A 14,613-nucleotide genomic window follows, 5' to 3' on the forward strand; every position below is an offset into this window, starting at 1 on the left:
CAATCAAGTCTCCATAAAAGTCAGAAAAACTGTAACCTACAAAGATCTGTTTCTGGAAACTGTCATCAAGAAAGAAGCCTGCTTTTATGTCTCTCTCTTCTCTCTGTCTCCCCATGTGGGTGTGTGACTTCTATAATCCTGCCTGCATTCAAGGAAGCGACTTCTGGGGGAAAGTGTTCCATAAACCGCTTGGAGATCTATTCCAAATAGACGACAAATGTAGGTCTTTCTGGAGCCGGCAGCACCAAACAGACCTAGTTCAAGAGAACGGTGATTTGACTGTGTCCTTGCAGGGTCACTTGCTGTCCTGTCTCTACCTGTGGTTCTTCAGGACCGTGACCTTGTGTGGTGCTCTGAGAGGTCACCAAAACACAACACAACACAAAACAAACAAAAAAAAAACAGCATGTAGTTTTAACCAAAAGGAAATTATTATTTCCTCTTTTGACTACCAAGAGACTTTGCTCAAGAAAAAAAATCTGTGAAGTGTGGGTTTTTAGACAACGAGTGTCTGTTGTTCAGATGAAGCAGTCAGATTGGAACTGCGTTTGCATTCATTTTTCTCTTAAGAAAGAAAGGAAACGCAGAGCCACCTGCAGCACGGCCAGCGCAACCAGAAGAACAGGTTTCTGGGAAAGGGTGGAACAGGGATGGTCTGTGTGCATTTAAACTCTCCTCTGCCGTCCGAGAGCACCATGTGCTTTCCCCTCGCAGCCCTTCCCAAGCCAGCCAGTCGCTCTGATGGATTCAGGTGGGTCTTCAGTTTGATGTATTGGCCCGCTCGTGGCCAATCGATGAAACGCTTTAAGCGATTCATGCCTCTCCTTTGCTCTGTTTCCAGCTCAGAGCCCCCCAGAGATAAATATTTAGCCCATATTTGAAAAAACTACGAGAAGCTGGAGAGAAGCATGTGCAATATCAATTATTTCTGTGCGTCCCAATTGCATCCTTCCTAGGAAAGTCCCTTCCGGGTATCAGCACACCCAAGATTTTAAAGACATAAAATATCTCTGTGTAGAGCACAGGCCATTAAAAACACTAACTGAAGATGCAGCCCTGGGTAGAAGAAAATCCATTTTAGAGTTTCTATTTCTGTCGCCTAGACAATTATTATTTTAGCTGAGAGATGGTTTTTCACACACACACAAAAACAATAATCTGGGCACATCGGGCCCACAGACACACCGAAAAAGGTGACGACCCGAGAAGCGTTTGTTAACGGCCTCACGAGAAGGGTCTCCTGCTCGCATGCTGCCAGATGCGAACTGGACGCCAACAGCTGGAAGGGAAGGTGAGGTAAGTGGGCCCGTGTCAGTGACTTAGGACAATCCGGAAGATTCGACTGCAGACAGTGATGAGTTGGAGAGTCAGTAAATTGAGGTGTATATGTAAAAGAAGATAGGGTTCCAGGGAACGGGCTTGTCCACACAGAGGTGGTGGCTTTGCAGACACTTAGGAATGAATGGCCAGGGGAGAGAAAGACGTTGGCTGCGGGGAACGCTTCATTCAGAAGGTATTTCTTGAGAAACGCCCATGTCAATGGCAGGGTTTTCAAATAATACTCAGAGTGAGCAAATCCAGAATGTCGCAGACCTTGCCGCGGCCTCCGCCACACCGCTTTTCCGCCCTCCGGTTATCTAACCACTGTGGTTTTTACTCAGTGTCTCCACCACCCACTTAGGTGCCAGCTACTTCCGGGAAGCCAGCTCCACTGTGACTCTAGGAATGGAGCACATGGCTCGAAGTCCTTCTACCCCCTAGCCCCCCTGATTGGTTCAGGGGTGGGTGTGTGGCCCAAGGCTTGCTCAGAAGTGCTGGAAAAGAAGTTCTGAGGACAAATGGATGCAGGAAGTTGTTGGCAATATATTGTGACCACAAGGGGGAACCAGCCATGGGGGGACAGCAACCAGAAGGAAAAGAGGGGAAAAGGAACTTCATCCTGATTACATCACGGAGCCACTGCATTCATTCAGCCCCGCTTGCTGGCACACTCTGGGCTTTGCGGTCACCTGAGCAATCGTGCCCGCTTTGCCTCAACTAACTTCTGTTACCTGCAACAGTATCCATCCATCCTGACCAATACACGGGAGGACATCCTGGCAAATGGCTTTCAAGCAACGGCCTAAAATATTGGTTCCGATTTACTTTCAAATAGTAAGCCACCAACAGGGCCTTCAATAGATGACAATAATCGTGGGATAAATCCACTTTTGCCCCAGGACTCATTGTCAAAAGAAAGTTTTTAAAAAATGGGAAATTTAAGAGTCCACTGCCATGCCTGGCACGACTCGGTTGGTTGGGCTTCATCCCTCAAAGCCAAAGGTCACTGGTTTGATTCCCGGTCAGTGCACACACCTGCCTATGTTGTAGATTTGGTCCCCAGTCGGGTTGTGGGCAAGAGGCAACCAACTGATGTTTCTCTCCCTCTGTTTCTTCCTTCTTTCCCTTCTCTCTCTCTCTCTCAAAAAAAAAATCCACTTGAGAGAGTGATTCAATCCTGTCTGAGGCTATTTTTTAAGGGAGGTAATAGCACAGAAGATTCTAGAAAGAGCAGCAGCTGGAACGATGGGTTCTCAGAGGAGTTTCTGAATGGTCACTGCAGTGGGAAAGTTCAGTGTGAAGAGGGAAACACAATACAATCTGGCCTCCAACCATTTTACCTTAAGGAGAACCCCACCTTCTGCCCCAAAGACAGACTGTCCCATTTTCAGATTGTCCTGAAAAGCCGCTTCCCTCTCTGGCAAGGGGTCGGCCATTAAGTGCCAAACAACACTGGCCCTATCGGAGTGAGGGGTAACCCTAAACTCCTAACAGAAAAAAAGGAGCTTAGAAATAAATCAAAGGTGGCCCATATTTTTTTTTCAAATTAAAACTGTAATGAGAGGCTATGCCACACCCTCTAGAATGGCTAAAATTCAAAAGGCTGCAATACCAAGTGTTAGGCCGTGAACGATTGGAATTCTTGGACATTGCTGGTGGGACTGAGAGTTTTCATCCACAAGTCCATGTTTCATAGAGTTAAACATAGGTTTATAGTCTGACCCAGCAATTCCATTCCTAGGTATTTATCCAAGACAAACATGGCCACAGAGGGACTCATGCAGGAGTATGCACAGCAGTTCTGTTCATAATGGGCCCACACTAAACACACCCCAAATGGCTGTCCCAGCGGTGAACAGGCACGCGGCGGTGTATCTGTACAAGGAAACACGCCCGACGATAAAAAAGGAGCGAACCACGGGTGCCTGCACCCGTGTGGATGAGTCACCAGAATAGTGTATTGAGTGAAACAGGCCAGACCAAAATATACGTTTGGTTCTAGTTACATAAAGTCCACGGAAAGGGAAGACAAAGCTGCAGTGACAGGAAGCTGACCGGGGTTGCCTGGGGTTGGGGGTGGAAGGGACTGGCTCGGGAGGGGCACGGGGAGCGTCCAGAAGTGGGAGAAACACTCCACGTCTCGACGGTGGTGGGGCTTGCGTGTGCCTGGACCTTCGTCAGAATTCACACACTGTTTACTTAAAGTGGGTGCATTTTATTTTGTGGAAATTACACCTTGATAAAGTTGATTTTTAAAAGAAAAAAAGGTGGCGTATTTTTTCATGTTCACAGCAGCCCTTCTCCCACCGCCATGCTGTCGGAGCGGTTACTGCCGCCTGTCTCCCATCTGGTGTGTGACGTTCTGCAGAGTCGGGACAGTGGGTTTGCATTCCCAGCTCCCCCTTGGAGCTCAGCACACTGCTCGGAACAGAGTATGTGTTCAGTAAACACCTGCTGCGGTGAAGAGTCCCAGAAGACCGAAGGATGAGATAAACCTATCCAGAGGGCGAGCCTGAGTGTGGCTGAACCCGGAGCTTGCCCAGGAGATGTGCAGAGGAGGCGGGGCGGGAATCTAGCCAAGGGGGGGTTCTGGGCATTACAGAGGGGCCTGCAGGCGAAGAGCTGAGTCTGTGGGTCCGTTAATGGTGCTCCGAAATAGGTTGTAGAGTGTCAGAAAAGTGCTTCATAAAAGACCTACCAGGTGGTTAGTGAGCTCGGTACCTGGGAAAACACACAACTGCTGACTGGTTTCTGGAACATATGAATGAACAATCGCCTAACAACTTCCAACCATTGAATGACACTGCATTAGGTTGAACCAAGTGAAATAGCCAATATTTGCCTCTTCGGCCGACAAAAATGGCAATTTCATCTTGATTGAACCTACCTTTTTATACCTGACTAGTCAGTTTTCAAACGTGATGTCAGTTGATCCTCAGAACATCTTTGCCTTAGATAAAACAGGGGGTCCACAGCCCCGTTTACCTGATGAGGACCGCTGAGTCTCCACTAAGTGGCCAGCGACTTGCCCAAGGTCACGCAGCGAGTGAGGAGAACAGCTTGGGCTGACGCGGAGGCATGAGTGCTGGGCCCAGCTCCTCTGCCGGGCTGACCGAAAGCATCCGTCCTGTGAAGAGAGGAGCCAGGCGGAAACTCTACGCACAGGGTGTGGGGTGAAGGGGTACAGCACTTCCAGAAATCTGTTTGGTGATTTGTATGACGAGCCTGGAAAAAATATTCATTCCCTCGGACTCGGGGAATCTCTCTTTTAGGAGTCTAAGATTCATGCACAGTGGTGTTAATCCTGGTCTTACGTGTAACAGGTGAAAATAAAAAACAGGATCAGCCTGAAACCCTCACGGTAGGAGGATGTTTAAACAATTAAACCCACCGAACACGCCTTTAGAAATTAACACACTACAACCCACGCCTGCTCCCAAATATATCCAGAATCAGAATTGCTTAGCACCATCACCGATGACTTAACTTTCTCTTCGGAACACACTTCTCAAGCCGTGCCGAACCACAGTTGCAAGAATGGTGATTACATGGAAGCTCAGCGGTCCGAGTGCTGTCTTTCTAAAAATACGTAATGGAGAAAAGTAAGTTGTACACGCCCGCAAAAATCGATGCTGCCGCCAAACACTGTTTGTGAGGAATTTTTCATAGGAAATGTCTGTGGTATAACTGGAGGTTTACAAAAGGCAGAGCAAACCCAGTTGTAGAGAGTGGTGGGATCATGGGGTAGTTTCTGTTTTCTTTGTTTTTCTGAGCCCCGCCCCCAATTTTCCCCGATGAGCAGGAGGAAATAGATTCATGATCAGGAAATAACACCTATTTTAGAATAAAAGACAAGAGATGGCGGTGGTTTCAGCAGGTTGGAAAAACCAGCATCCTCACTCTTAGTGGGAAAAGGTGGAAAAGTGGCCAGGGCAACTGCATGAAAACCGTTCAGGGGACGCTAGTCATTGCCTTTGTCTCCTCTTGAAGGGAAGTGTAGACATCTTTGGCCATCGTCCCAGTTGTGAAAGGTTTCATGGATAAATTAGGAAAGAGCCTCTTCTGTCCTGTCCTCCCCTCCCCTCCCTCGCCCTCCCCTCCCTCCTCCTGAGAACTTCAGAGAAGAAATACCAATCGTGGTAGAAAACATTAGCACTAGAAGGTAATCACTCCCTGCCTTTGTATGCTGTTCTATTACCTCTCTTAACATCTCCAAATACATTTCTGTTTGGACCTCAAAAACAAGCGGTGTCAGCCCATTTCACAAGTAGGAACACAGAGGTTGATCAAAAATTCACTTGGAAAAGGATTTAAAAAGCAGCTTCCGGGGAAAGTGTCGTGGAGACCTGCTGCTTCTGCCTTTCTGTCTTAGCTTGGGCTGTGGTAACAAACCAAATGTCATATGCTGGTGCCTGTGCCTTCAATGACAGAAATTTATTTCCTCACAGTCCTGAACCTGGGCCGTCTGTGGCCAGGGTGCCGCCATTTCGGGCTCAGGTGAGAGGGGCCTTCCTGGCTTGTAGATAAGCCGCCTTTGATGTGAGAGGAGGAGAGGGGGCGGGAGAGAGATCAGGTGTTTCTTATAAGGGCACCAAAGCCACTGTGGAGACTCCACCCTCCTGACCTTACCCAACCTTGGGCCCCATCTCCAAAACAATACACTGGAGGTTAGGACCTCAACATTCGGATTGGGGTGGGGGTACATATTCACTCCATAACTGCCAAATATCCATTCCCTTTTCTGGGATCTGCACCCTAGTTTTGGGGGGTAGAATCACCCCTCCCCCACTCAGTTCCTGTGGTTCTGGAGAACTACTCACCCCCAGCTCCATGCCCAAATGGACCTTGGCCTGTCCAATAGAAGTGGTCCACCTCTCTGGATATAATGATTGGTTGAAAGGCGGAGCCATGACCCATATTTGGGCCAATGAGAAGGCCTGTAATGGACTAAATTTTATCCCCCTCCCCCACGAAATTCATGTGTTGAAACCCTAACCCCCAATGTAACTGTATTTGGAGATGGGGTTCTAATCCGAGAGGAAGAGACACCATCTCTCTCTCTCTCTCTCTCTCTTCCCCCTCAGAGAGGGGCCATAGGAGGAGACAGTGAGAAGATGGCTGTCTACAAACCAGGAAGAGGGGCCTCGCCAGAAATCAACCCCAATGGCACCTTGATCTTGGACTTCTAGCGTCCAAAACTGAGAACATAAATCTGTTGTTTGCATCCCCAAACTGTGATATCTAGTTACAACATCTTAAGCAGGTGAACACTGCCAGAAGCCCTGGGAACCAGGTACCCTTATAAAGAGAAGGGATCATTAGCCAGGGGAACTGCCTCCTGCCAGACATCAGGAGGGAGCCTGCCTGAGAGAATAGCTAACTCTGCAGGGTTTGAAATCCTGCGGCAGAGTCCCGACTGCCGATTTGAGTACCTAGATCCAACTGTGTCTGAAATAGGTTTCCTGTCTGCATTCCACAGTTAAGCACAGTTACATGAGTCACTGCATTCTTTTTGCTTGAGTTTTGTTTGTCACTTGCACCAACTAATACGGAGTCAACTCTGGTCATTATATCTGACCAGATATGTCACCCTAATCACATTGGTGTAAATGAGTTGTGGTCAGACAGTGAAGCCTTGGACCCTGCACCCCCTCAGGGTAGGTGGATGGAGAAGAGCTTGGAAATTCTCACCAGCTACCTATCTGGCTTTTCCCCTTCTTGAGTATGAAATCTTTAAATAGGGCTATGCACTTCTTTGCCTAAGTTCTTGCACCCCCAGGGGGCAGCCCCTCAGACCAAAAAAGCATCACACCAGTGTACACATCTCAGCGAACTTGGCAGCAGCTCTGATCTGGGGACCCTCTTCTTGAACATCAGGCCAGCACATGGCTCTCGTGCTGCCAAGCACCTTGCTCAAGCTCTCACATGCTCAGGATGAAGTGATTAACACAAAGTGACCACTACCAGTTGTTATTTTCTATCTGCGCTGGTGACACATTAGCCAACAGCCATCAGAAAAACCCAGCGAAGTTTCAAATCCATTGAGCTCAGGAAATGACAGTGGCCTCATAGTCCAGCATGCTTCTGAATCCGTGGGAGGTGGGGAGCACGGCTTATCAAAACATATAGCTTGCTGAGCCTCACCCCCAGAGTTTCTGATTCAGCAGTTCTGGGTGGGGCCCAAGAATTTGCATTTCCCCCAAGTTCCCAGGTGCTGCTCTGGTCTGGGGAGCATACGCTGAAAATTGCTGATTTAGAAAATGGCTGTGGAGTGGGATGAATGCTGCGAGGTGGAGGAGAAATTATCCAGTGCTTGGTTTTCCCACTTTCCTGAACTTTCAGGTCAGCAAAGACTCCCTACCACCTCCACTGTGGGGTGTTTGAAGCCTGGGACAAGGACAGGGGTGAAAATGTAAAGCTCCATGGTGAATAATCCACAAGGCCAACTTCATGCCTGGGGGTGCAGAGCTGGAAATAGAGAATGTCTGCGTGTCTGTTGCCTTGTCCCAGCAGTTGCTGGGAGCAATTATCATTGTTTCACAGAGAAAGAAATGGATGGACCAGGCAACCGCCGGCTATCTAAAGAAAAGGTATCAGAGGCAGTTTTGGGGGGGGGGGTCATGAAAATTGACAGTGTCTCAACTTCGGCAATGACTGGTTCTCAGACTTGAGTGTTCACCAGGATCACCTGGGAAACTTTGTCAAAACAGGCTGCATGAATATCTCCACATTCTAGAATTATAAAGACTGTCATGTTGATGACAGTCTTCTGATGACAGGACAGCCCTGGCATCCAATAATCTCATAAAGGAGATTTTTAAAATATTAATGCCAAAAAAAGATACAAGTTCTGATAGGAGAACTTAAGAGTTAAAGATGTAAAAAAAAAGATTTTAGCCTTAGTTATAGTTGATAGGCTTAAATGATTAATGCTTGCAGAAGCTGTTGTTTCAGGAACTGGAATGTAGGACCTGTGACTCCAGGAGGTCAGTCACAAGCAAGGGCGTCTGCAAACAGCTGATGGAGATGGTATCTGAGCCCCTGTGTTCCAGGGTGGGAACTTCTTCAATGCAGATAGAGTTGTTGATCAGGCCCTGGCTGGTGTAGCTCAGTGGACTGAGAGCAGGCCTGTGAACCAAAGGATCCCAGTTTGATTCCCAGTCAGGGCACATGCCTGGGTTGCAGGCCAGTTCCCAGCATGGGACGCAAGAGAGGCAACCATACATTGATATTTCTCTCCTCTCCTTCCCTTCCCCTCTAAAGATAAATAAATAAAGTATTAAAAAAAAGTTGTTGATCAGCAGATAAAGAAGTACTGGGAAAACTGCTGCAGGAGAAAAAGCCTGTCTCTGGTAGCAAATGCTGCCTCATTTTCCTCTCCCAGCCCCCAAAGCTTGGTTGGAAGTCAATGATGGGTAAGACCCCTCACAGCGGGGGGCAACCTAAGCCAGACTCGATCACTTGGGAGGCCTTCATGGAAGGACTCGGGGGCTGCAACAAGGAGGGAGCAATGGACTCCCCGCCCCCGCCCCCGCCCGCTTTGACATAGCCCGAGCCCCCATGTTCTCTGGGAGAAGCACTTCCTGGCTCTAATCCCCTTAAGCCTGAATACCTGATGTGAAGAGGTACAGCTCCTTGCATTGCTAGAGTATGTCCTGGGGGAAAATCTGGCATCACAAAGACTTCCTAATAAACCTGTGAAATCTGCTCTACTAAAAGTGCTTTCATTCATATGTTAAGGGTTCAAGCAGGAAACCCTAAAACTCTGTTCCAGACAGACTCTGAAGCCCTCAGATTTCTTTGAATTGTTATCTACTGTTTGATCCTTGCCGCCCTGTATTTCTGTGTATTACAACCCAATAAAAGGCCCTGGAGGAGGGGGCTGGAGGCCTTTTCCTCTTTGGAAAAACTGGCCGCTGCTGGCCTTTGTCTCCTCTGAGAAACTGGCCACTGCTCACTTCTCCTCCCCAAGCAGATCACATCATGTCTCAGTCATACTTACTCTCATCCGAGGCACACAGGGAGACTTGCGAGGAAAGTCACCTCCACATGACTGCAACTTTTATCTGATTAACCTTTCCCCAAACCCCTTATCTACCCTTTCCTTCTCCCTATAAAAACGTCAGCTTGAAACGAGATGTTAAGACGTGGTTGTTTGGGGGAGGGGTTTAGGGTACATAACCTGCTGTCTTCTCAGATTGCTGGCATCTGAATATACTGCCCATGAAGGTTCAATCCTTGTCTCTGCTTACTGGTTCTGGTAGTGACAGTCAGCACAAATGCCAGCTTTTCCAGTTTCAGCCTGGCCACAGGGACACTCTGCTGAAAAACACTGATAAACCTATCCCACTGGGGTAGTCCTGTTTGGGCCTGTTCATTTACAAATAACCCAGATGGAACACAACCTAGTGTACTCCTCGAATAACTGTTTGGCAACTCCTAGTGGAAGTAAACATGCTCACTGTGTGGCCCAACAAATCCACTCATTGGTATTCACCCCAAAGAAATGAGAGTTTATGCTCATCACAAAAACCTTACCAGAGTGTTCGTCACAGCTTTATTGGGTACAACAGGATCAATCTCAAATGCACTGTGTTGAGTGAAAAAAGTCAAATATAAATAAGATTACTGTGTATTATTTCGGGTATATTGTGGACCCTGAGAAAGGGGCCCTGGGGACTAATTGGACTCAAATTAAAAAAAAGAAAAACACAAGGACAAAAAACACAGAGCGTACCAGTCTTTTCTACACAGGGGCCTAGCACACAAAACTGTATTTCAAGAAGCCTGCACTCAGCTGCCTGCCTTCCGCACTGAACTATTTTCCTGCCCTGAATTCCTGCCATCTGAGCGGGCCCTTACTAAGGAGTTCCTGGAACTGTATTTCAACTAATGGTACTGAGGCTTTCCCCATCCCAATCTTCACCAACCAATCAGAGTGGCTCTATTCTGACCAATCAGGACAGCTTCTTTTGGACCAAACTCTGAGGATTTAAAGTCCTTATTTGCATGAGGATGGACCAATCAGAGACCAGCGCCAGGAACTTCTGTCTCTGTAAATCAGCCCCACTCTGTCTCCGAGAATATACTCTCCCTTTCTACCGAACACTGGGGTTCCCTGGCTAGAACTGAAACAAAGTTGAAACACTAAAGACACCTGGCAGGGCCAGAGTGGAGAAGAGTAGGCTGGAGAAGAGTAGGCCGGAGAAGGCAGCGCAGAGGAAAACAGAGTACCCCAGAGGAGACAGGCATGGAGCAGAGCAGAGAGCTTGAAGTGGTCTCGCCTAGTGCACCCTAACAGCTATGCTGTTCACAGCCTTGCTGCTTCACGATCGAGCTGTAACACCATTGAGCTGTTCCACAGCGGTGATGTATCACAACCGAGTTGTCCTACTAAACAAAGTTTCCTCCTTCACTGCACTCCAAATTGGGTCTTGTTGGCGTTGAATTGGCAGAACCATAGTGATAAAAGCAGACTATGTTGATACCTGAAGTATGGCAGAAAAGGGGGTGCAGTGGGGAAAGGCAGACTAAGAAGGAGTAGGAGGGAACTTGGGGTATTGGCATGTTCTGTTTGTTGATCTGGGTGGTGGCTACACAGGGGTAGACACAGAAAAAGTAAAGTTTGTTGCACACTTTGGACATTTTAGTGTATGCAAGTTAAAGTAGGTTCTCTGAAGACACATCCCCACCCACATACCTCCCCAGGAGGCTCAGACCCAGCTGTGGCCCCCCGCCTTGCCCACTTCCGAAAGCCTTCTGCCCCTCCCTGCAGTACCTTTTCGGAAAGCGCTTGGCCTGCGCCTCCCTGCGGGGTTCACCACAGCTGGATGGGCGTTACCCGCCTGGGCAGGGGACGTGTGCGCCCCGCCCTCCACTCCGCCCGCGGACCGCACACCCCGAGCAGGCCCCCGCCCTCTGCCCCGCCCCGTCTCCGCCCCGCCTTATCTGGGCCCCCCCGGTCCCCGGGCCGGGGAGGCGGCCGGCTGGCAGGGCCGCGCGATGTCGCACGGCGCTGGGCTCGTCCGAACCACGTGCAGCAGCAGCACCACGTTCGGACCCAGGGCTGGCGGGGGGCCGCAGGGCGCGAGCCCTTCGGAAGGTCTGCTGGACCCAGTCTACCCCCGCACCCATGGGGCCCTGCTGAAAGTGGCGCAGATGGTAAGAGAGGCGGGGCCGCGAGGCCCGGGTCGCACGGAGTGGCCCAGGAAGGAAGGGATCGGGGCCGGGAGGGGGCGCGCCAGGCGGAACCCGCCGGAGCATCGCGCTGCGGCCGGGGTTCGGCGGCGCCAAAGTTCAGTTGGAGGAAGTTTTCCTCCCCGAAAGTTGGCTGTGCAGCCCCCGCCGACTCAGAACGCAGCCCCTCTCCCAGGCCCTTGCTCCGAAGGACCCATCTCGGGGTCCCAAGCTCTTCCAGCCACGCTTCTGCGTAGCCTCGCCCGCCTCCGGGTAGGAACCGGGAGCAGAAGTTCCTTTAGGTCTTCCTCTTCTCTGGGCCGCGCCGCTTCGAACAGGGGCCGCGGGGGCGGAAGAATCGCCCAGGCCGCGGCGCCGAGGCAGAGAAACCCGACCTTCTCCCCTGCCCGGCCTCCTCTTTCCTCCGAACCCAGCGCGCAGGTCTCTCCGCTCTGTGCGCACTTTCGTCCCTGGAAGGGAGTCCAGAGGTCTCGCGTTCCAGAGTGGGGAAAAAGAATTGGGACCCCGGGACAGCCGTCCTGGGCCCCCGTCCTCCCAAGTTCAAAGGGGTGCCCAGATCTCAGGGGGCCGTGGAAGGCAGATGATTAGTGAGGGAGGCCTGTTTTGAGGAATCCGTACTTATTTGGGGAAGGAGGAGTCGCTCGAATGAGGATCACCTGTGGAGCCAAGCGGGCTGCAGGTCTGGGCCGAGTGGGACAGCGCAGGGGGTCTCCCAGGAGGGCAGATGTTGCCGGGCCTGTTCTCTTGTTCCCCACTCTTTTCTCCCTTCCATATTTTGCAGTAAAATGTTTTCGTCTTAAACACCTTTCCCCTTGGCTGTGTTTTGAAGCTGGGTTGGACTGTTCATGGCTCTCCGCTCATGTGATGTTTGCAACGAGAATGGTGAAGGGGGAAGTGGCCGTTTTGAAGTGGAATGTGGGGATAGGAACAAGGTCACAGCCCCAGAAGCTGGGCCTGCCGAGGGGGCCCAGCCCCCGGAGGCTGGACACAGAGCGAGAGCTGCCCACGTATGCTTAACACTGTCATTCTGGTGTGTGTAGAGGAGGCTCTCATTTCCTGCTGGGGCCAGATCTGAAGGAAGGGGACTGAGTGCCCTTTTCTCTAAGAATGGTGTCTTGATTGACCAAAAATTAGCAAACACAGGAATGTTAGTTACTGCTAATGAAAGAAAAGTTTTACTGAGCAATGTCAATTTTGAGCACGGCCTTTTTGGGATTCTGATGAAGAGGGATCTGATCAGCCAAAAAGAGGGGACGAGTTTACCTCCCATCCTTAAAAGATGGGTGGGGTGGTACAGGCGAACCAGAGCACAGGAAGACATATCTGGGCCAAATGATGGTGGACAAAGATTGGGATCAGGAGCCTTCGTCTTGGTCTGTGAGTTTGATGGACAAAGGCAGTGGTGTGAGTAAGCTCCGTGTTGGTCTATGCGTAGGGTGGACAAAGACTGGAGGAGAGAGACCTCCATTTCATTTTAAGCTCCTCAATTAGCTCCTGCCTGTGTCTCTTGTGGCCCGAGTGCCGGGTTGCAGGTGACATTGGTCGGGCCTGTGCCAAAAAAGAGAATAGGACTTGGAGAATTGCTCCTCTGTGGGCCATGCACAAAACCTTGCCCAGGGGATTGTCACGCCTCCTTCCTTCCCTGGGGAACTCCCTGTCGCTGCAAGCTGATTTGAGCAGATTCCCCTGGGAGTGAAGTAGCTCCTGCAGCGTGGTCCTGTTACAACAGAGAGACTATTTGGGACTGTCTGCTTGGACCTCTCGTCTGACTCCTTCCTGTTCTCCTCTTTTCTGGGCCACCTGCTTGGGTGTTGNTGCAGGTGACATTGGTCGGGCCTGTGCCAAAAAAGAGAATAGGACTTGGAGAATTGCTCCTCTGTGCGCCATGCACAAAACCTTGCCCAGGGGATTGTCACGCCTCCTTCCTTCCCTGGGGAACTCCCTGTCGCTGCAGGCTGATTTGAGCAGATTCCCCTGGGAGTGAAGTAGCTCCTGCAGCGTGGTCCTGTTACAACAGAGAGACTATTTGGGACTGTCTGCTTGGACCTCTCGTCTGACTCCTTCCTGTTCTCCTCTTTTCTGGGCCACCTGCTTGGGTGTTAGGTGTTCACTTGTCTTCTTTGTGGTGTTCACTTGTCTTCTTAGTGGGAAGACTCATAGCCACGGTCTAGCGTTGGGGGAGGGCGGGGCAGTAGTGCCGCCCTTAGGGCCCTCTGTGGGTCTCCCGTTTTGACCACTGATGTCCTACCTGTATGACCCTCTGTCCTAGATGTCCTCTACAGTGCTTTCATTGCGGTCCCATCAATGGACCTATTAATAAATACGACCTTACGACATCCTCCGAAAGGCTCTTCCTTTGGAGAGCAGCTTCCTCTTTTTGCTTTGAGAATGTCAATTGGATACAGTCACTTTGGCAAACCAGCTGGCAGTTAGTTCCTCAGACTGTGAAACAGAGCTGCCATGTGATCCAACAGTTCTGCTCCTGGGTGTGCGTGTACTCAAGAGACATGGAAACATGTCCACACAAAAATTTGTACACAGAGGTTCACAGCAACATTATTCGTACCAGCCAATAAGTAGAAACAACCCAAATGTCTATAAACTGATGGATGAATAAATAAAACGTGGTGTATACCCATATAATGGAATATTCCTCAGCAGAACACGGAATGAACATGCTACAGCACAGCTGAATCTTGAAGACAAGATGAGAAATGAAAGAAGCCAGGAACAAAAGGCCACATAGTATGTGATTCTACTTAGATGAAATGTCCAGAATAGGCAAATATGTAGAGACAGAAAGTGGGTTAGTGGTTGCTTCAGGCTGGAGGGTTTGGAAGTAATGGGGGGTAGGTAGGGGGTTTCTTTCTGTGGTGATAAAAATGTTCTAAATTGATTGGGGTTGGTGGCTGCACAATTCTGTGAATGTACTAAAAACCTCTGTACTACACACCCTAAGTGTGTGAACTGTGTCTCAATAAAGCTGTTACAAAGAGATGGATCTGGGGAAGAGTCTGGGGCTGGGGAAGGAATACTCTGCATGAAGCATCGGGTACGAGAAGACCACAGCTACATCCCAGGGACCTCCCTCTGCGC

General features: G+C 49.9%; 1 protein-coding gene and 1 long non-coding RNA gene across 3 annotated transcripts in view; one reads left to right on the forward strand and one right to left on the reverse strand.

Annotated features, from left to right (window-relative positions):
• Window positions 1–3,491: 3,491 nt before the first annotated feature.
• Window positions 3,492–11,224, reverse strand: LOC119004117 (uncharacterized). 2 transcript variants are annotated; one of them, XR_005070115.1, is made up of 4 exons: window positions 11,099–11,223; window positions 4,808–4,899; window positions 4,306–4,447; window positions 3,492–3,738 (listed from the first exon to the last, which is right to left on the reverse strand). It is a non-coding gene; the product is annotated as an uncharacterized LOC119004117 (long non-coding RNA). The 2 variants fall into 2 exon arrangements; XR_005070116.1 differs by lacking the exons at window positions 3,492–3,738; window positions 4,306–4,447; window positions 4,808–4,899 and adding exons at window positions 9,580–9,910; window positions 10,058–10,808 and having other exon boundaries at window positions 11,099–11,224.
• Window positions 11,225–11,253: 29 nt separating this feature from the next.
• Window positions 11,254–14,613, forward strand: part of CMTM7 (CKLF like MARVEL transmembrane domain containing 7) — a 45,856-nt gene continuing 42,496 nt past the window's right edge. Inside the window, exon 1 of the mRNA XM_037070873.1 lies at window positions 11,254–11,481. Within this exon, the coding sequence (XP_036926768.1) occupies window positions 11,323–11,481 (159 nt within the window). The 5' untranslated portion in view covers window positions 11,254–11,322. The remainder of the gene's footprint in view (window positions 11,482–14,613) is intronic.

This window comes from Sturnira hondurensis, unplaced genomic scaffold (assembly GCF_014824575.4).
Source record: "Sturnira hondurensis isolate 20B ecotype Veracruz unplaced genomic scaffold, ASM1482457v3 Scaffold0019006, whole genome shotgun sequence".
In the NCBI taxonomy this organism is placed as follows: Eukaryota; Metazoa; Chordata; class Mammalia; order Chiroptera; family Phyllostomidae; genus Sturnira; species Sturnira hondurensis.